This window comes from Salminus brasiliensis, chromosome 1 (assembly GCF_030463535.1).
Source record: "Salminus brasiliensis chromosome 1, fSalBra1.hap2, whole genome shotgun sequence".
NCBI lineage: Eukaryota > Metazoa > Chordata > Actinopteri > Characiformes > Bryconidae > Salminus > Salminus brasiliensis.
This window is the reverse complement of record NC_132878.1, coordinates 38,698,493-38,720,103: the sequence shown is the minus strand read 5'-3', so window position 1 is coordinate 38,720,103 and position 21,611 is coordinate 38,698,493. Positions and strand designations below refer to the sequence as shown.

General features: G+C 42.1%; 1 protein-coding gene across 2 annotated transcripts in view; it reads right to left on the bottom strand.

The window, feature by feature from the left end:
* Positions 1-21,611, bottom strand: part of adgb (androglobin) — a 55,752-nt gene that overhangs the window by 15,088 nt on the left and 19,053 nt on the right. Inside the window, exons 10-23 of one of the 2 annotated variants that reach the window (XM_072679041.1) lie at positions 20,035-20,129; positions 18,399-18,573; positions 17,963-18,053; positions 16,738-16,888; positions 13,726-13,768; positions 10,704-10,881; positions 10,544-10,607; positions 10,168-10,263; positions 9,252-9,360; positions 9,018-9,150; positions 5,469-5,583; positions 4,684-4,848; positions 4,471-4,612; positions 4,181-4,306 (exon numbers count right to left, since the gene is read on the bottom strand). In XM_072679041.1, coding sequence (XP_072535142.1) covers positions 4,181-4,306; positions 4,471-4,612; positions 4,684-4,848; positions 5,469-5,583; positions 9,018-9,150; positions 9,252-9,360; positions 10,168-10,263; positions 10,544-10,607; positions 10,704-10,881; positions 13,726-13,768; positions 16,738-16,888; positions 17,963-18,053; positions 18,399-18,573; positions 20,035-20,129 — 1,683 coding nt within the window. The remainder of the gene's footprint in view (positions 1-4,180; positions 4,307-4,470; positions 4,613-4,683; positions 4,849-5,468; positions 5,584-9,017; positions 9,151-9,251; positions 9,361-10,167; positions 10,264-10,543; positions 10,608-10,703; positions 10,882-13,725; positions 13,769-16,737; positions 16,889-17,962; positions 18,054-18,398; positions 18,574-20,034; positions 20,130-21,611) is intronic. The other variant, XM_072679044.1, reaches the window with a different exon arrangement.

Sequence of the window (21,611 nt, the reverse complement as noted above, 5' to 3'; positions counted from 1 at the left end):
ATGTGAGTGAAACTGTAACAAATACAAAATCACCCAGAAACATGAAACTCTATCGATTTTCTGTGCATTTTTAGATGTCAACAAAACAGCATTTTAGAAAAACTTTCTTTCATAATTGTAACATATTTCATGCAGTACCTTTCTGTGGTTTCTGACCCTCCTTCTAGAAAAATACCTTCCCGGAGGTTTTAACTCCAACCCAAATCTTACACACCCCCAGTCATAATCAAGCTAATCAAGAACTTTTGAAGGCAGTAAGTCATTAGATCAGGAGGAATAAATTAAGGTAATATCCAAAGCCTGTGGGAAGGTAGCTCTCCAGGAGTAGGGTTGGAGGCTTTAAACATTTGGGGCCCTATTTTAGCATTGTTTAGATGAGCTGTCAACATTGCACCACGCAGCTTGATTTAGAGTGTGTCAGTGTGTCTTCGCTATCGTAACAATGTGAAAAGTATGCATTGTATAGCTCGAAACACGCAAAATGCATGTACTAAGTCTCTTAATTAATCATGGGTGTGACCAATGAGCGTGTCACTAACCATTCCCAGTCAGGTGAGTGAAGCGAATGAAGCGAGTTGGGTGCCTCACCTCTAGAGTAATGTTATTTAATTGTATTTCTGTGTATTGTTGATGTTGATGTAACAAGCTGGGGTGTACACGCATTGGGCATGCAATTTACTGCGATAGCAATGAACGTCTGACTGTTGATGTCTGCCTAGGTTGTTTTCAGTCAGTAGCGCACCTGTGTTTTCTGTTGCCAAGATGGCAATATGCCAGAAATGTACCTGAACGCACCTCATTTCGAGGCCACCAGCGTTGCCAATTAAACACAGCCGCAGGCAGATGGCCTAAAAGACTGTTGCCGTTGGTGTAAGATAGCAATGAGTATCGTGATGTGCCTTGCGCAGGGTGTAAGATAGGGTCCTTGGACTTTTGGTTCTTACATGTGTTCTACATGTGACATCTGTATGAATTTATTCATCATTTGTTTTAATATGACCATTCAGGACCTCTCTTCATGAACTAACTCGTTTGGAGGTTCTTCAATTTGAAACTGAAGAGAAACTTCTTAAGGTGCTTTGAGTAACCTTCAAGGAACCTTTTTCTTCTAAAAACATTTTCTCCACAGTTTCAAATTGAAGAACCTTCAAGTATCCTTTAGTTTTAACAGTGTGCTGCAACCACCACCTTCAAATCCTACAAAGATTTATTATGGGGTTTAAGTCAGGCGTCTGTGATGACCACTCCATAATCTTCCAGGATTTCTTGTGAAAGCAAGTCTTGTTGGACTTTGAGGTATGCTTGAGATAATTGTCCTGTTGGAAGGTCCAAAGACACCAAATTTTAAGAAGTAGGGTGTTCTTATTAGCGTATGCCTCATTCCTCCTCCTCCAGACATACCGCTGATCCACAGACCTGAAAAGTTCCAGTTTTGTTTCATCGCTCCACAGAACAGAATCCCAAAACGTCTGTGCCTTATTTATTTGGATATCTGGTTGGAGCCGACTCTTCTTGTGCTTTTAGGTCAGTAGAAGTGTATGGGCATGGAGACCTTTAGAATGCTCCTTAATATGCAAACCTCAGTGACTGCAGACATCAAATCTTGCAGCAGGTCTTTTACAGATTTTTGGTGGCACTGATTTTTGGTGAATCTGGTGGCAGCTGGTAATAGCTTCCTCCGCCACATCCAGGTAGTGTAGCCAGTGTTGCTTTAACTTACTTGGGATGAGTGAACAGTAGAAAAGCTATGTTTGAGAAGTGAACAGTACAGAGCCCATATTTGATGAGTGAAAAGTACAGAGCCTATGTTTGTGGCATGTTAGTACAAGGTTTAAAATGTCAGAGAACATATAATGGAAAATTGATTCAGCTGACAGTTCCTAATTACAGTTGGTGAAATGCTTCAAGTCTAATTTGCTAATCAAGGTCTAAGACCTTGTTAAAAAAAAATGCAACGCTTAGGGAATGTTATGAAAGACAGAGTAAATTGTGCATTAGGACTATTGTGTTTTATGTTTGACTGTCTACAGATGTTCTTCCCAGTTAGGGTCATGGTGGTTCTGGAGCCTACTCGGAACAGTTGGGTGCAAGCTGGTTATAGCCCCAGACAGTGTGCCAGTGCACTGTAGGTTGAGGCTGTGTGTATTACTTCTCAGTTTTAAAAGATTTATGATATGAGCCTATTAATTATGTTAAAATGCTGAAACATTGGATGAATTTCCCTTCAACCACTGAGCACAACTAAAAGCTCACCAAGTCTCTCTCTTTCTCTCTCTCTCTTCCTCTCTCTTTTTATTTAGAGTAATATGTGTGCTAGACACAGCACTTTTCAGAAGACATTATTTGGACGCCAACATCAGGCATGTGGAAGTTGCAGTGTCACCGTCTACTTGACTCAAGCTGAGTGCTCTGAAAGTGAAACGTCTGGAAAAGACATTGACATCTTTGCACTGCTTGTGAACTTATAAAATGAGTCACGCTGCCATTCAAATCACACATGTGTGGCCTTGATTGCAACAGCGCTGTTCATCAATGCGAGAATTATGGATTCAGACTGAAGAATGATGAACTGGGCGGAGGTATAAAAAATATTTCGACTGTACTGATTTTTGCTGGGTTGCTTGTTTGGGTTGAATTGTCTGATATATCAGTTCAATGAAGGTCTTACATCAAGCCGTGGTTCCTGGGTGACAAGTTTGGCTATGGCTGTCTGAAATTAATAGACTTTCTCTCTCTCTCTCTCTCTCTCTTTCACTCTGTCAGATGTCTCTAATTTGTCAGTGCTATCTGTTCCTATTTTAAGTGTTTTTTTCCCTCTCTCCTTTCTGTATTTGTTGTTATTCTCCCTCTCTCATTCCATCCATCAGCTTGTCAGTCTGGGGAAAGAGAGATGCTGGGAGGGATAGATCCAGATGGATGGCAAGATGAAGATGGAAAAGGAGACGCGTGTTATTCTCTGTCCTGTCATGCTCACTTAGAGTGATCGGCAGCTTCATTGATAAGTGTGAGCTGGAGGGCCGGAGAACACGTGTGCTTGCACACACACACACACACATAAGCACACACTTCAGGAGGAACGAAGATGACTCTCTGTGGTCTCTGATCAAATTAACCATTAACCCTGACATCAGGGTTACTCATGTTACAAAGGAAACATTTAGACATCTAACAGCCTAGAATAGAAGGTCTGGAAAAGAAAATGCCCTAAGGGCTAATGGGGTTCCTATTTGGCAGCCTGTGTCGGGAATGACTAAAATTACAGTCAGCAGAGCCTCATTTTCCGGCTGAACCTCAAACTGACCCTAACCCAAAATCATTAACCACTGAGCACCACAGGTCTAACTAAGTCACTCTCTAATTTTTATGTAACTACCTATTTAATAATTAAAAATATAAGGAACAAAAAAAGATTTTTTTATAATTATATGCTTCTTTAGTTGTACGTCGGCACTACAAAGCTAATGTGGCTAACAAACATCTAACAAAAATCAACAGTCAACAAAATCTTTTTTAAATAAACACATACCTACACACCTCCGTAAACAAGCAGAAACCATATCCAGGTCTTAATGAAGGCTGGGCAGACTTGTCAGAGTGGTTCATGTACAATGTACTGTGAATTATGTAGCTAATTACTAGGGGGAATCATTTTACACAATAGATGCTGTGCTAGATGCTGAGTTCAGTCCAACACCCACTGGTGTGTATACATGTCAACATAAGCATTACAATCATAGTACTTTCGTCTGTGCAATATTGTACTCATTATTATAGTTACTAAACCCCTAAACCACACCGACAAGTCTGCTTGACTTTAATGAAGACCTGGATGCAGTCTAAGTGGGCTGAGGTAAAGATTTGGGTGGCTGCTGACTGACAGCCTTTGTCATCAACACTTGTTTCATAGCCCCAGTGCACAACTAAAGAAGCAAGATTTGGACTCTGATTTGTTGCTGAGGCAGTCCTTTAATAAAGCATTGCAACTGTAAATAACACTGTGTACAAAAAGCATAGCTTGAAGCTCTAGCTGTTTGTCTGTCTGTCTGTCTGTTATTATGCAAACCTGAGAATGCAGTATCTTCTCTTTTAGCCCATGTACATATAACCTCAGTGTGCCTTGCTAAATGTGCAGGTTAGTGTAAGTCTCTGGAGGCTGGTTGAAGGGGCAGGAGGGCGTTACCTGGTTTGGCAGCATTGAGAATTTCTCTCACTAGGTAGCCCTTCAGGCCAGCCTGCAGGATGGTGGCCGCCTGCTTCTCCTGCTCTGTGGCCTGCCTCCCGCTCCAGCCCTTTGGAGCACCATCTGCTACACACAAATACACACACACAGGCACACACAGGCTGAGTCATTTGTTAGGAAAGAAGGATGATACCAAATTCCTCTGGGACGTCCTTGATAAACACACACAAACACGCGCACACACACACACACACACACACACACACACACACACACACACACAAACATACTGGATTGTGTATCTGCGTCCTTTGTGTTGCTGTAGTGTGCCGTGGGGTCTCCAGTCAGGGCTTGCACTGCAAACAGCTCCTCAGAAGTTAACTTGCGGTCAAGCACAGAGCAGAACATGTGATACACTGCTTCATTAAAAACCTGCAAAGCAAAACAAACAACCATAAACTCAAATGACACACTCTGTGTATGTGTGTGTGTGTGTCACCCACCCTCCAGTGCTCTCTGTTAGCCACTTTGCTGTGTGAGGGAGGGCAGAGGGCTTTCTCCAGAGCCCTGCTGGCTGATGAGAGTTCCTGTGGGTCCGAGAAGGAGCTGACCACTCCACCTAGAGCTCTGAGAATCAACAGAGCCTGCTCACAGAACCTCAGACTCTCCTACAGTGGGACAGGTGGAGAGAAGAAGAGGGAGATGTGAAGATGTGTCTTCAGTAAAGCTTTCACTATCAATTCTTCTTCTTCTAATTCTTCTTCTTATTATTACTATTATTATTAATAAAATCAAAAAGGTCAAAGGTGCACGTATTTGTCACTGTACAGTGTACAAAATGTGTCCTCCGCATTTAACCCATCTGTGGTAGTGAACACACACACACACTAGTGAACTAGGGGCAGCAAGTACACACACACCCAGAGCGGTGGGCAGCCAACTCCGGCGCTGGAGCTCAAGGGCCCAACAGTGGCAGCTTGCCAAGCCCAGGAATCGAACCCACTACCCTGTTATCGATATCCCGGCACTCTAACCGCTGAGTCACCACTGCCTGTCTAGCTGCAGTTGAGTAATCCCAAATTCAGATTAGAACACTTAAAAGCATGCATGTCTTTTAAAGGCTTTCAAAATAGAAGAAGAGAAACGAGGGAGTCTCTTTCAAACAGATCTATGTGAGCACAGATTTACAAGAAATAAGGCTGGTATATGAAACAGTTAGAGACAGTCCCACTAGAGAGGTAGAAGATACTTTACAATGTAGTTCATTTATAAGAGCACATATACATACCTTCTCGAGGTATGGCATCACTACCTCCTCTTCCCCAAACACAAAAGATGCCATGCTGCACACCTGCACGTGGAAACCTAAGGGCGCCATCATGTGGATACGAAAAACATGGCGCCTGGAAGCGGGGGAAGGGGTAGAGGCAAACAGAGTGGGGTAGAGAAAGAGAGCGTGAGAGTGAGAGAGAGACCCAGAGGGAGCGAGAGAGACAGACAGAGGTGGGATAAGGGAGCAAGATGACAGAAGGAATCGTTTAGCTTGATTCTTTAATATTTAATATTCATTTACTTTGTTTCAGCCATTACGCAAATGACACCAAATTGAACTATAGTCTAATCAACCACTAAAGCCAGCCAAATGTCTTTGTGCTTCCTCCTAAACTGCTATTTCAAACTCTAAGATTTATGTATGACTTGTGCAAGTCTTCGTGGATAAGGCTTTCGAGTCTAAGTGCAAAGCGCATCTGATACTCTAGTGCACAGGAATGAACGCAATTACTCTGTTTTGGCCCATTTAGCCATAAAAACACCTTAAGCTACCAAAACAGATAATATTTAGCCATTAAAGATAAATAGTCAGACAAAAAGAAAAAGAACTATATATATAATAATATAATAATATAAATAATAAAGTCCCACATTAGGGCAGAAATGCCCTAATGTGGTTTTACACAGCCAATAAAAATCCTGCTATTTTGCCTCAAAATGAAACTGATGATTTAATGGTGTGATCCTGAAAAAACAATGATCTCTGGTTTTATGGGATGGTTTATGCCACTTTAAGGACTCTTGCTGTCCTCTACGCAGGATGTGTAGTTAGCTAGCCGATGAGATTATAGATGGTCAGCTAGGGTTAGCTTTTAACCTAGCATGGTCAAACAACCCCGACTATGTTTGATCCTCCATCTTTCCTTGCTCATTGAGTTTGAATTACCCCTCAGTGAACACTGGCACAGAAAAAGATGCATTTTAATGTTTTGTTAATGAAGGATTTGTTTTTATTTGAAGTAGGACACAACAGTGTTTGAGGTTCCCAATATGGCCACTTTCTTGTACGGAACTCTCATTATTTAACTATGTCTACATCAACATAGTTCTCCATTCTAGATCATCTTTGAGAAAAAGGCTATTGGTGTGTCCCAATTGCATGCTAATTATTAATACTAACTAGTTTTTGAGTTTATAGTATAGGTTGATAAAAGCTGAGCATATTAACTATAACCCTTAACTATCCAAAACAGTTGTTTCTTGAGTGTGGTTACATTGGACTACTATTACTATTACTATTGTCCCAAAATGCAGTTAGCGATGCAAGTGCGGTGGCAACGCAAACGCAACGCAAAGCGACTGGAGAACTTGCTGTGGCGTATGTTGACATAACAAAGCTTCATCACTTCCCTTTAGTACGAAATGGGTCAGTATGGTAACATCTCGTGCACTAACCAGCCAAATATGCACTATTAAGATTAAGTGTTTGTATGTAGTGCGCAACTGGGACCCAGTCTATGACTTTTTTGTGGCCAGGACCTGGCTTCTCCAAGTAATAAACAAATACCTAAAAATATACCTTTAACCATTTAAACCAACATACAAACTACGAAGAATAAGCTTTAGTGACAGTTGATGCCCTTTTCTCTGACAGTCTTCACGATGAAGAAATGAGAGAGAAGAAATATGAGATATATGAGTGGTTAGTGGGCTACTTGTAGTTACACAACAGCAATCTGATCCAATGTCCAAACGACTTGTGTCTGATAAAGCTGCTTTTTTGAAAGAACTTGTTTTCAATAAATATATATGTATGCAGGACTGCTCTGCAAGTTTTCTCTGTAGGCGAACGGGTGGCCTTTTGATTTAAATATAAATAATAGGCCAGGATTTTCCCTGTCCTCATGTAGGGTGGCAAAAATCATGTCAACAGTCAGAAGGCCAGCATTCAACCTCTCTCTCTTTCTCATATCGCCTCCTGAGAAATCCCCATGTTCCCAGCATGTGACCTCTAAATGTAGGCCCCCTGCTTTTAGGCCACTACGAAGCTAGAAATAGCAGACTGGGTCATCTCTCTCTCTCTTCTTCTCTCTGAGGTTCTTCAGAGATTCCTGGTTTTATTATGAGGAGCTGAACCTACAGCAAGCATATGAAGAGTTAGCGTTATGATTCTGGCTGTATTTATTTATATACGCCTCTAGAAGGTTTGTGAAGCCTTGAAATTTTTTTGGCATTTCTGCAAAAATTAGAACTGATGTTTTAAATATAAAGACATCAAACAGTAAAATATATTAAAATATAAATTTGAGTCCTCCTTACAAAACTGCTTCAACTAATGTTGTTGGCCTTTCTTACATGATCTGATCTTTTTAGGTCCTTCCACAACATTTTTATTGGGTTAAGTTCTGCATTTCGGCTTTCATGAATGTCTGGCAGAATGTAATCCTACTTCAGAATGGTAAATGTGGTGTATGAGTGCTGATGGGTACTGTCATGTGTAGCAAAATGGCACCAATTTATGCATGTCTTTGCATTGGTGAATTTGAAAATCTTCAGCTTTCAATGGAAAGTGATAGGAAATGTTCCAAATTTGTGGTTGTGTATTAAGAATAGGCAAATTTGTAGTGTAAATGTACAATGCAAACCTACAGAGAGAAGGATTCCTATGTGGGATTGCAGAGTTACGTTTTAAAGTGTAACACTTTATATGCTTTATATAAGAATAATGTCATTTAACACAAAAGGTTACATTTTTGGGTTCATTTGTCCACAGAACACTAGGCTCCAGACTCATTCATGTAGCCTTGAGGCAAACTTCAGAGGGGCACAAGTATTCTTTTCGCAGAGTAGTGACTTTCTCCTCGCTATACTGCTATACCTTGTTCAGTGTTTGCCCTTAGATGTCACCCTGATGGTTAGATGTTAACCATTTGCTGGACCATTCCTTGGGAGAGTAACAGTATTGCTAAACGTCCTCTATTTTTATATAATCTGCCTCACAGTGGATTGGCTGAGGCCAAGCTCTTTAGAAATGTTTTCGTAACCAGAGCTTCAAAAACTCTTTTTCTGGAATCTCTTTTTCTTCAAGGCATGGCACACTTCCATAAACCTGTGTGGAGAAGACCAGACTTAGTTATGGTCCAAGTTTGTGTTCTTAAACCATGAGACGGCCTGCTAAACGTACACCTGATCATCATTCTCTTGTTTGAACTTTCTGACTTCAATTGCCCTTTTAAATGACCTCTAACTCCTAGAGTTTAACATATTTTGTCCAACATATGCTAAATAATTTAGTATCAATATAAAGATAAATATAACCAACTCTTCTTGCCATGTTTACGGAAACACCTGTCTTGTTACTTTGCTGGTAGTGATTTGTGTTCACCAGTGGTGATTATTATTGCGACTGTGGTAATGGTTATGATCTTTGTCATGGTTATGGTTGATCAATGATGATCAATGTTAGGCTAGTGTATGTGGACATGGCCATGTGCTGTATTATTTCAGTGACAGGAAGGTGTAGTGGTAGCTGTTTTTTAATTGTTATGCGGATGGGTGGTGTTACCCTGGTGGCAGTGTGAGAAGTGCTGCTTTGCAGGCGGTGGTCTGGATGTGAATCTGGGGTAACTTGGATTCAATGCTTTTCCAGGAGAAAGGTTGAGCCGTCAGAACACCAGCCCTGGACACACACCCTTTGTCTGTACACCCACAAACACACACCAACACAGACACACGCATATATTGTAGACATCCATAAATATGTGATTCACAGACAGACCTTTATTTTTGTGCGCCTTACTCTCGTCCGTGGTGTCTCCCCAATGTACCAGTGCTGAGAACGAGATGAGAATCTCTGTAGGTAACAGGCTATCCACGAACAGAAAGTCACAGCACTTCTCATACGATCCCTTAGAGAGAGATAGAGAAACAGAGAGAGAGAGAGGGAGAGATAAGCTCTTTTGTACCGAAGGGACTAAAGCAACTGTATTTATTAATGTGTTTTGTCTTTGAATGTGTCTCGTGAGACTACAAGGTCTTTTGTCCACACGCACGAACTCACAGACAACCACACACACACACACATACGCAGTAATTACCTACGATTAAATCAAACCACAATGCTCTCTGCGGATTACTCTGAAACAGTACAGCTCATCAACATTGCAATACAACAGGGAAAGGCGGGAAAAAACAACACTATGATAACAAGCAAAACCACCAAGCAAGCACCCCGCAGTTTATGCAAGCCTTTGCTTAGATGTGTGAATTTCCAATGGTGTGTGACTGTGTTGTGAACTTTTTGTGCATACGAGGGCAAGTGTGTACATGTGAACTTATTGAAAACTTTACATCTCTCACAAAGCATCATACTCTCCCTACCATCACACAATACCAAACCTCTTAGACACATCGGAGTGCTCTCACAGAGTCTATTAAACCCATTCAGCAGATTACTACGCTCTCACACACACAAACTTCTCAGATGCACTTACTCTATTAACGTCTCATGCAATTAATATGCGTGTAAGAGTGCAAGCTGACAGTGTTAGTAGTAATTATGATAGCATATGCATACGAATATAGAGCCTAGCCAAGTGAGTGTCATAGCCTTGACAGTGCGCGTGGGACGTGAGTTTGATAGTGTGAGTAAGAGGTCTAAAAGTTGAGATGTCAAGAAATATGGGCCTCCGACTTTTTTGTGTACTTGTTTGTACCTGCATGTGCGTAGCTCCAGAAGACTCTGGCAGTTTCCCCGAAGCTGCAGAGTTGGTGGAGCCCACCACGTTGGGCTGAGTAGAGGCAATGTAGCTCTAACCAGAGAAACACAATTATTATCATGGTTGGGTTTTTTTTTCCGTATTTCTGGGCAGTTCAGCTGAAAGAAGAAAGGCCCAACCAGAAACCTTCTGAAGGTTTCCTCAGAATGTCCACCTAGTGGCAAGAAGAAGCCTTTTAAATTACTGTGAGCACAACCAAGGAATGCTTTTAAAAGGTTTATGCCTGGTCTCAAGAGTAGCACCTGATGAGATTTCATCACAACCTGGGTTACTTCAACATTGCAGGTGCTCTTTGGATAATAATTAACTTTACCTTGAACTGTGACTTCTGAGAATAATGAGGGTAGGTATCTGGCTTGTGAAAAACCAGCAGCGTCCTTTAAAAACAACCAAATAAAAATGTAATTAACATTATAAGACATGAATGACTTGACGGAATGTTTAAATAACGCGTTTCTCTGAACAGCCCTTACTGAAAGCACTTAGGAAAGTCCTGGAGGTCGACCCAGACCTCCTGGAGCATGGCCTTCTCCAGGTCCTCTGACTGCAGCCGAGTAGGACTGGCATCCTCCGCTGTCTGCACTCTCTCCTTCTCTTTGTCTTTCTCTCTCTCATTGTTCTTCTCGAGATCTGGTGGTGCATCTGCAGCATCTGATAAACACAAATGTGTGTACAGTAATGTATCAATGGACTTAATAAAAGAGATTCTGTGAAGAACTGCCAATGAACTTCTGCACAGTTAAACACAAAAATCTGATATTTCAAATTAGATTTGAGCCACTTTCAGATTCAGTCTCAGCCATCAGCAGCCAGAGCCTGAGAAAGAATAACTGGCCTTGCTCTCTCCGGGTGGGTAGATGGCTCTCTCTCCCCACCTCACTTTAGTTGCATGCTGGGTGGCATGGGCATCTGCTAGACAATGCACCAGAGCTGGGTACCTGACGATTTCCTCTGAGCCCGTTGGTTGCTTGGTGACATTGCATCGGAAACAGGTGGTGGCTGATTGCACATGCGTCAGAGGAGGCATTACATGTGATCGGAGAGTGTACTAATGAGCGGGTTGGGTATTTGACTAAAATTGGGGATGAAAAGTGGCTGTAAAAAAAAAAAAAAAGATTGGACACAGTGACTCAATCAAGTGTAAAGAGAATGGTTTTGAAACTGGAGTTAATGGTTTTGTTGTTGTTTTTACATAATTCATCACATTTTGTCAATGGTTTGTAAGCAGGGATTAACTTGATGATACAATATGTACATGCAGGTGTTTGTCCCACAGTGGGGGGAAACGGCTATCACATCCTGCAGGTGCCTGACACTTATTTAATTATAATGCAATTTGAGACAAGGCAGTGCCTCATTAATAAGAAGAGGTATTAAGTCATTGAACTCAAGTGTCCAAGTGGGAAACATCATGCTATCCTGCTGTGTCTTGCTCGTTTCCACACGCCTAAATCAGTTCATGAAGGACTTTGACTAGTAGCTAATGAGCTGCTTCAACTTATCAGCTAACTACCAAGCTCTTAATGAGTGGAATCTGGTGAGTTAGAGCAAAACACTAATCTGTGAATTGTTGCTGCCCTGCTAAACTGTAAGGAATTTTGACGATGAGCCATTAACTAAACTGTAGCATCATTGGTGCTGAGAAACAGTGGCTCACAAGGCAGTGATGCCTATGTAAGAGAGAGCCACACACAGTTACACACTGGAGTGGGGTGAGGAATGGGCAAATGAATGCAATTGACCGCTCTGGTCTTCAGTAAATGTGGTGAATTAATGAAAACACACAGCTCCACAGAGTTGACCTCCGTGTCTTACAGTGAAATTGCAATTATTGCCCGTAATAAGATAATAACATAATGTGGAGAAGAGTAGGCGGGGGTAACCACGGTCCAGCCCCATAGTAGCCTGAGCCTGCCCTAACTTCACACACCTGGAGCCGGTTAAGGCAACCTTCTCCCGGCGGTGCTTATAAAGGGGCTCAGTTAGTCCACACAAAGGGGGGCAGAGACTAAGAGACACACAGTGAGGGACTTTGAACCCATTCAGGTTATATTCATGTTAGACACAGTATGTTTTAGACTTACTTTAGTCACGATGGAAAGAAGTCAGAAGTGCAGACTCAGAGCTGATGATACAGAATATAAATGTAACTTCTTATGTAACTATGGAATGAACTGTATAATTGCACACTTCTGTTTAAATAGTTACATAGTAGGGCAAAGATAATGGCAGTCATCATGACAGGACAGGAGCATAGACCTATTAACTGCCTTTAAGACTTTTCACCTACTTCATTATACGTTTGGGGCAGTGGTGCACTGCAAACATAGGCTCATTTAGAAGCATGCCCTAGGGGCAGGGGTATTGAGTGACAGGAATCGCACCACTGGATTAAGTCCATATTAAGCACCTTGGTCAAAAGCACAGCAGCAGTGCTCAGTAGGAGAGGACTTCAGAAACTGTTTGGCTCATGTACAAGGTCATGTTCCCATGGTAGCCACTACAGTTGCAGAGCAGCAGACCTTATCACTGAGCTCCTTGCAACGACGAGATTCAGAAAAAAAATGAATAGGGCAGATTCCTGATGCTTAAAAGAACTTGACAAACGAAACTAAAACCAAAAAGTAATGAACGTGTGTGTGGGGGGGCAGGGAGGGGGGTGGGGGGAGGGATACGGTGGTGTTGGACAGGGGGAGGGGGATATCAGGCCTGATAAAAAGAAAGAGATATAAATGTTCCAATGAAGCCATTGCAGAGCCCACTTCATTTAGCTCACTCCAGGTGTTACTAAGCAACACACTAGGCTCCCTAGGAAAGCATGTAATTGGCCTGTCGTGATGAGGGGCGAGTGCAGAGTCACGATCAGAGAGATGGAGACGATAGTGTGTCTGAGCGTGTGTGTGTGTGTGTGTGTGTGTGCCTGCGTGGGTGGGTGTCTGTCTGTTTGTGTAAAGCTATTAAAAAAGAGAAGGACTAAGTGAGAGAAAGAGAGAGATGAAGATGGTGGAAAAAGTGAAATGGTGATAGCAGAGCACTCAGCTAGCCATCATATCCCATTAGAGCAGCTATTAGCATCGCAGCACTGACGGCTCAACAATGACGGGGGTAGAGAGAAAGCCACACGCCAAATTATGATACGTCTTCATGCTCATTCACTTCCAGTCCGATTGCACTGGCACGCTGTTACAAAGGAGACAATAGAACAGACTCGATATCAGAATGTCCACTTGATAGATGGTGGGGCTGTGTTATAAAAATGATGCTATTTCACTCAGTGTTTACCAGTTGCCTCTCCAATTCCTTTTTTTGAAATTAGAGTCATCATATGACTCCACTTGCATCCATTAGAGTATGAATAAGCAGTGTGAGGGCATGCTGCGGACGGATATTACATAAGTTATACATATCTGGTGCAGTGATATGAGAATACATACAGTGAGGTTAAGGTGGCCATGTGGCAGGCCATATAGAGCTGCTTATATCACCATGGCTTACCATGAGCAGTGCTTTCGTCCTTCTTTTTGTCCTCTGCTGTAACCTGGGGGAAAAACAGAGAGAAGGAAAACAGGCAGAGCGAGCGAGAGAGGTGAAGAGAAAAGGAACAGTTTGCAAATAGGTCTGTGAGTAAATGAACATCAGAAGGCAATTTTTACTCTGACAGGTCTCTTTCCAAGAAATAATAATGAAATACCCTTGCACAGGGAGGGTAGCGCGCTATACAGAAGAAAGACGACAAGGCCCCTTCAGCTACACTGATCAAGTCAGCCTCCACTCAGGCCTCAGGCTGCCCAGATTAAACCCCCCATCCAGTGAGACGTCTTCTAATTTGACGTGTGAACACAGGTGCCACTGACCTTCCACATCCGAGAATATAGTCCTTAGTACTAAGAAGAGTCATAAATACTGACGTGACATTTGGATGTTGGTAGCACTTGCTCTGCTATCTGATGAGCTCATCAGTGTTTAGTCGCTAATTAAGCTGCGTCATCACGGTATCAGCCAAAATGCTCCTTTACATGAGCTTAAGACAACTCGTTAAGACCACAAGGAGAAAGTGGGTGGCACCATGGCAACGAAGTCTTTCCGAAGGCCCTCAGAACTTTTCTCTTTTTTTCTCAGCCTTTTCTCTTATAATTGGACCCAACCTTGTGCCACTTACAAAGCCTTTTAAAGCCCAAGGAGTCGACCAACTGTGGCATTTAAATGTGGAGGACAATTAGGGGTTCTTTCTGTGCCACATCTAACGAACGACAGCGCCAGTGACTCAGAGATAGGCCGTGAGTCACTGTACATTTGCGAAGAGAAGAGAGTAAAATAGAGTACAGTAGAGTAGAAAAGAGAGGAGAAGAGAAGAGAGAAAAAAAGCGAACAGAAGAGAGAGAAGAAATGAGAAAATAAGAAAGGAGTACAGTACAGTACAGTACAGAGGAGTAAAGGACAGTACAGAAGAGAAGTAAAGTGTAGAGAAAAGAAGAAAGAAGAAAACAGTAAAGAACAGTACAGAAGAGTAGAGAACAGTAGAGAAGACAGGAGAAGAAAAGAGTAGAGAACAATAGAGAAAAGTAGAGAAGAGGGAAGAACAACAGAAAACAGTAAAGAAAAGTACAGAAGAGTATATATATATATATATATATATATATATATATATATATATATATATATAATACTCTGTTATCTCAATAAAGAACAGTAGAGAGCAGTGGAGAAGGACCGAGAAGAGTAGAGAAGAAAGGAGAAGCGAGGAGAACAAGCAGCTTCGAACTGAGGTGCTAAACACTGCGTTAATGTGCTGCCTTCGCTCTCACCGTGCAAAGCTTAATCTCACACATTCCTGAGGTATAAACAGCTCCCAGGATCAGCACACTTAATTCTCTTTACTACATTACGATTAAATGGGTTTGCTTAGCATCCCAAGCACACAGTGGTTCCATGTGATCTTGTCACCTCCTCCACCCAAACACAAAGGCATGCTCTGTTAGTCACTAGGCAGATACTCACACACACAAACGCACAAGCATACACACATGCACACTATGGCTTCGTCACCCTCAGGGCGATCTGTCCTGAACCCCCTGCAAGACATCTGCCCTGATGACTGACAGGCTAATTGAGCTGCTTTTTATACCGCAGAGGACGGGACCCATCCCTTTTTACATAACACGCTGCCCATTTTCCCGAACTCCCTCTCCTCTCTCTCTGCCTCCGCTGAGGCACTGGAGGCCGCCAGCAGGCTCACTCGGCCGAAGAGACAGCGGCAGTGACATTGGAGCTGGACAGAGGAGTTGCAGGGCAGGCAGGGTCCACTCCAACCCTCTAGCTACTGCACATAGACAGCTGCAGAGCACAGTTGTTATGCACCAGAGAACCACTCTGACACTACGCCTAGCATCGCTGGATCTAATGCAGTGGAGGATCCAATATCAATAGACTAGTCTGCAAACCTGGTATTGAAGAACCTGCCCTATGTAGTTTGTATGTTTTCTCTGCTCTAACATACCAGATCTAGCTAATTAAGTAATAACCAACTAGTACCCAAGTTAAAGTGGCTGTGATACAGCAGAAAACAAGTGAAATGCGCAGGCCTGTCATTCATTTACATTCGTCTTGTGCTGTGTCTTGTCTATGTGCTGTATTTGCCTAGCTCCTCTTGTTTCTGGTATGGTATTTGGATTTGTGTTTCTGTGTTTTTATGTTTTTTTTGTATTTTCTTTAAGAATTAAAAAAAAAACTAATTGCACTTGCATCTGCCTCCAGGTTGACTGATCTGTTACAATCCGGATTGGGAACCACTGCGTTCACACTGGCCGCACTGTATGAAAACATCAAGGTTTCTTTGCCAAACTGGGTTAATGTTAGAACAGTGATAAATTATGTGTTACTGTGTACAACCTACTTGGTTTCAACTGGCTAAAACACTATTGTGCAGCTTGGCATTATGTGGCCACTGTCTATTTTAAAGTACATGGGTGGGTTGGTTATTTGTAATTGTTGGGTTGACAGATAGCTTTGGGATGTATAACATCACCTCAACAAGGAAATCAATGCAGAAGAGTTAGGTTAAGATATATGTGGGTATTGTTTTTATCTTTAATGTCATGGAAGCAAAGAAGAACACCCCAAACCAACATTAGACTGTAGACATTAGATTAAACCACTGCCACTCTTTGTACTAATATGGAGTCTTGACCTTGCAAAGTCCCTTGATGGCCTTGGAAGGGCTGCTAAAGTTGCTAAAGCTAGGCTACGATTGGTTATTACAGTGGACAAGGATATTTTTATGCCAATATGAAATGTGCTAAAGTGCAAAACGTTGTTGTGTTCAGAACTCTTTGTTAAAATTAGCTTATCTAACGACTAACATAGAGCATTTGTGGGCAAAGATCATAGATAGCCATTGCACTGTATGTACAGCATTGCATGTCCACTTTACTGATTATGAGTGTCTATTACCAGGGGTGTGTTCAGTTAAATTGGCATAGCTGAATTAAAAGCAGAAGTAGAAGGTACCTCGCTGGTGTCCAAGGCATCCGGCGAGTTAAGGCTGTTGTGTGTAATGTCGTGCTGGGTGGGGTTAGGACCCTCACTCTCTTCTGTCTCATTGAATGAAGCCAGATTAGAGCTACACACACGCCTCCTGTTGCCATTCGGTTGAGAATCCCTTAGAGCAGAACACGCACACACATACACAGATATACCCAGTCAAAGGGCAAACACAGAAGCATCGAAATATGCAAAACACACAAATACAAAAGCCTATCCACAAATATTGTATTAACGATGTTTTATACGATTTCAATACATACTTTTTGTAAAATTCTATTTCCTATGACCCACTAGCTATCCAGTTTATCTGTGAGCTGGATAGGCAGGTGTATGTACTCATCCCTGGCTCTCCAACTGGGAACAAACAAAGTGGCTCCAACTTTTCCAGCCAATTAGCAACAATGGTGATGTTCATACTTGTGCATGGGATGGGTGAAGGAGGGGCTAGTGAGCTAACCCACAACGTGCATGAATTTAGAGGGAGGAGCTTCTTAAGGTGTGCTGAAGCGAGGTGTGTGTTTTGCTGTTGAATTCAATGTTTTAGAAAATGACACCACCACTGTATGGTAGGCCTTTCTGAGCATTTTAGTTTTAACGCACCACCATCGGTTCTCATCTGTTCACTTTAACTTATCAAATGTCATCCTATTCGTACCATACTGTGCATCATATCATACAGTAGTGACATATCGTATATTGTAATTGCTTAAGGTATCACAATATTATATTCATAATGTATGAATCACCCACCTTGACAAAAAAGCCCATAAATCCGCACCACTGAGGCTGAGGCTATGAATGTTTGAATTGAATGAATGTATTGACTTGTGATCATGAATGTGGTGAAAGGCTCGGCGCTCAGACACACAGATCGATGTTGAGGCTTGATGGCTGTCTGGCTCTCTGACTGCACCCTCCCACACACACAAACAACAAGAGTGTACTTAACACCGCCCTCCCCTCCATCTCACACTACACATCCTCACAGCACCTGCACATTCGGAAACAGCTCACACACAACCAAAGCAAACCCCGTGGCCAGCACAGAGGTATACAGCAAAATGTGTGGCAGTAACAACACCAGACATCATTACTGTTTTGCAGCTGCACTGTTGACACAGGTAACAGTTTGATTTCTGTTATGTCAACATACACCCCACTAACACACACACACATACAGTCTGCTTACAGCTGAAGTGGTGAAGCCATGGTCATGAGTCTGAAGTCGATGAAGGGACTGGAAACCTCTATGTACTGTTCAGGCTTCTGGACTGGAGTCTCTGTGGTAAACATTGCATACAGAAATAGAGATATGACACAGGCATGTCAGCTTAAGACATGTTTGGGGTGTGAGCTACAAGTGTACGGTTGCTGGAAAGCAGGTCTATTGGAACTTACTTAGCAGATCAATGCAGGTTTAGGCAAGTGTTTGGTGATTAATGCAGATTTAGATAATAATTGGAGGGTTAGAGTCTTGTCCTACCTGTTAGCTACATTAGTCTTGTAAATTCGCCACTTCAGTGTGTCTTGGCTCATTGACTACATGATAAAAATTCATTGTGTGCACATGGGGTTGTGTCTGTTGGAGACATATACACACACACACAAACCTACAGAGCCCTGACCTTTTGGTTCATCTGTGATGTTCCACTTCTTGCGAGGGCGGATAAGTTTCCAGGGAGGCACAGGGGGCGATTTTGGGACAGCCACCAGGGGGCAGGCTCTCGTGCGCGTGAGCAGCACAGGGTGACTGTAGAGCTTGGAGAGCCCGTACTGCCGCAGTCTTTCTGATGAGTCTGCCTGAAGAATACACACACACACACACACACATACACACACACACAGCCACCATCATGGATTATGGAGTATGGAGTTAATAATGGATTAGACAGCCAGCACTGATCCAAAAAGAGTAGCATATAGCCTGAGCACATGATACAGGGAGGGATGAAGCAATGGATTGAGGGAGGGAAGGAGATCACAGTTTTGAGAGCGTTAACAAATTAATAAGCTTTAGATATGTGGGCATGGGCGCCTCACTGGATCATAGGAGACGTGCAGAGTAATTATGTCTATCGGTAAGGCTGGCCTTATAAACAATAGCCATCCTTTTTAGGGGAGTCACAAGATGCTGTGGTGCAGTTTGTCACATGACAAGATAGTTGAAATTTCACTGCAGTATACATGGAGGTTTCCTGCCCTTACTTCATGACTTCAAATCTTACAGTATCAATATCTAATTCTCCTCTGAAGATTTCTAGATACTCTTAAAAATAAAGGTATTTCTTATAGTTCTTTGAGCAATGACATAGAAGAAAAACACTTTTGGTTCCATAAAGAAAAATGTTTGTAGAAGAGATTTTGTAAAGATTCTTCACATCAAGTGATGCTCTTTAGAACTTTAACAGGTTCTTCACACTCACACAATCTCTTGTACATGAATGGTTCTTCTATGGTATCACTCAAATAACCATTCAAAGCACCTTTATTTTTAAAAGTGTACTTTTTTAGGCTTCTATTTAGAGTGCTTATAAATTACACACCTGACCTGAGCTATGCTATATGGACAAAAGTATTGGGACCCCTGCTCATTCATTGTTTTTTACAAAATCAAGGGTACTTTAACTGTTTCTACTTTCCAGGGAAGGTTTTGTATTAGATTTTGGAGCATTGCTCTGAGGCTTTGATTGCATTTAGCGACAACAGCATTAGTGAGGACAGGATGTTAGATGATCACCACCCAACCTCATCCCCAACAGCAAATTTCATCCCAAAAATATTGGATGGAGAACCATGTTTCCAGAGAAAACAGTTCCACTGCTCCACAGCTCAGTGCTGGGTTTTTTAGCCCACGCCTGGTATCAAGAACTAGACAAACTGCATGCGTGCATTCGCACATCTGTGTAAGCATTGGGTGCCACTTCAAGTAGCTGAACGCATTCATCAGAAGGGGTGTCTAAAAACATTTGAACATACAGTGTTGATTCATGTCACAGAGCTTTACTCCAACGAGCACTATACACTCTTCCTGCTCCAACACGCCTGGTCCAACTGAATGGTTAGAGAATTAGCAAATGAAATGAGTCAGGCATGTTACAGCAGGACAGAAATACACTCAGCTGCACAGTGGCTCTTTAGGACTGCATTTGCGGGACACTGTCACAGGCAGCGTTGCAGACTAGCATATTGTGAGCTGTCTGTTGTTGTCGGGCGAATATATTTCAATATTTGTGGCATTATGGGAGAGAGCTTTGAGAGTACCATCTGTCCCAGCACGGAGGTCCTCTTCTCCTGCAGGTGCAACGGCTGGTAACTGGCACACACAACCATCTGAGGAGCAGGAGGAGGCATACTGCCTGGACCAGGAAGAATGTGTGTATAGGGGGAGAGAGAGAGAGATAGAGAAAATAGGAGAGTCCATTATCCAAGCTATTTGTATGCATCATTGTGCAAGCACAACACATACTAGAACGAAGCAAGTCCAAGTCCCCCTCTGTTTGGGAAGAGAACAATTAAGATGGATTAACAAAAGCGTTTGCAATACTGGAGAACAATACTGTATATGGGCCGAGAACGGCACAACAGCACCATTATTATGCATAGAGCCAGTCAGTGAGAAGACAGTAGACCAATGTTTTTGCAGTTATTCTCCCAATTAGATCAAATAAACTGGGGGTGGGGCAGAGAGGGGGCGAGAGAGTATGACATCAGCGTGGGGCTATAAGAAAATGTTGATAGCACTTTACAGATCAGTCATAAATACTGTGAGGGTGAAGAAGCGGGACAATGGACTCTTACTTGGGCCGCAGAGCAGCCCTTAACTATTCGTACCTGGAGCCAATCAAGGGAACGTGCTCCAGGTGGGGATTTAAAATGGCTCAGTTTGGCACACAGGGCTGAAAGTAGTTGTAGTCATGTTTATTTACGTTTATTTGGTGTTTGGTGATGTGTGTGTGTGTGTGTGTGAATAAAGGTCACATTACGGTTATTCTAGATCTTTGTTGTCCAGATGTGTCCAGATTTGTTCATACAGATGTGATGATACTATTACAACAAAATTATTTTTCATTCAATTTTATTCATTCAATAAAAATCTAGTTTTTACTATACTATACCACCTTTGTAATTGCAGGCAGTAGTCATTGCATCCTTCTATTTCTTAATGCTGGATTTCATTAAACGTTTTTGGTATCCATTCACTGACTTATACTGACTTATACCCTGACGTATACTCTGACTTATTCCCTGACTTATACTATATTAACAACCTTTTCTCAGAGTTGTGTAAAGTGTTGGTTAGTTCTCATGATGTATTTGTACCCAGGAGTACTGATTACCCAGTGAGTGGAGCTTTCAGACAGGTGCCTCTATACTACAGTCACTGGAGACACATTAACTGCACTCAGGTGATCTCCAGTTCACTAACTGTGAGACTACTAGCACCAGCCGCCTGCTGGACCTCTGTTGAATTAGGTCAGTCATTTTAATATATTAATATATCTATGAATATTTATGCACTCCGTATTTAACATTACATATTTTAATTTAATTGCCTTTACTTGAACAACAAATTTTATTTATAAAAGCAATAAAATGGCAAAACATCCAAGGAGGTGAATACTTTAACACTACTGTAACAGGCACTGTAACACTACAGTAGAATTGCGCTAGTCATGGAAATCGAATGAAAACAGACACAAAAAATAATAATAAATGACTGTATTTGGCTACAGGGTATGCAAAATGAACACACCTGACTCAATTCATCCAATTTCCAGGTTTTATGGGTGTGTTTGAGAAGTGAAATCACCAAACTGTGCTAGACCGCAGGCCTCCAG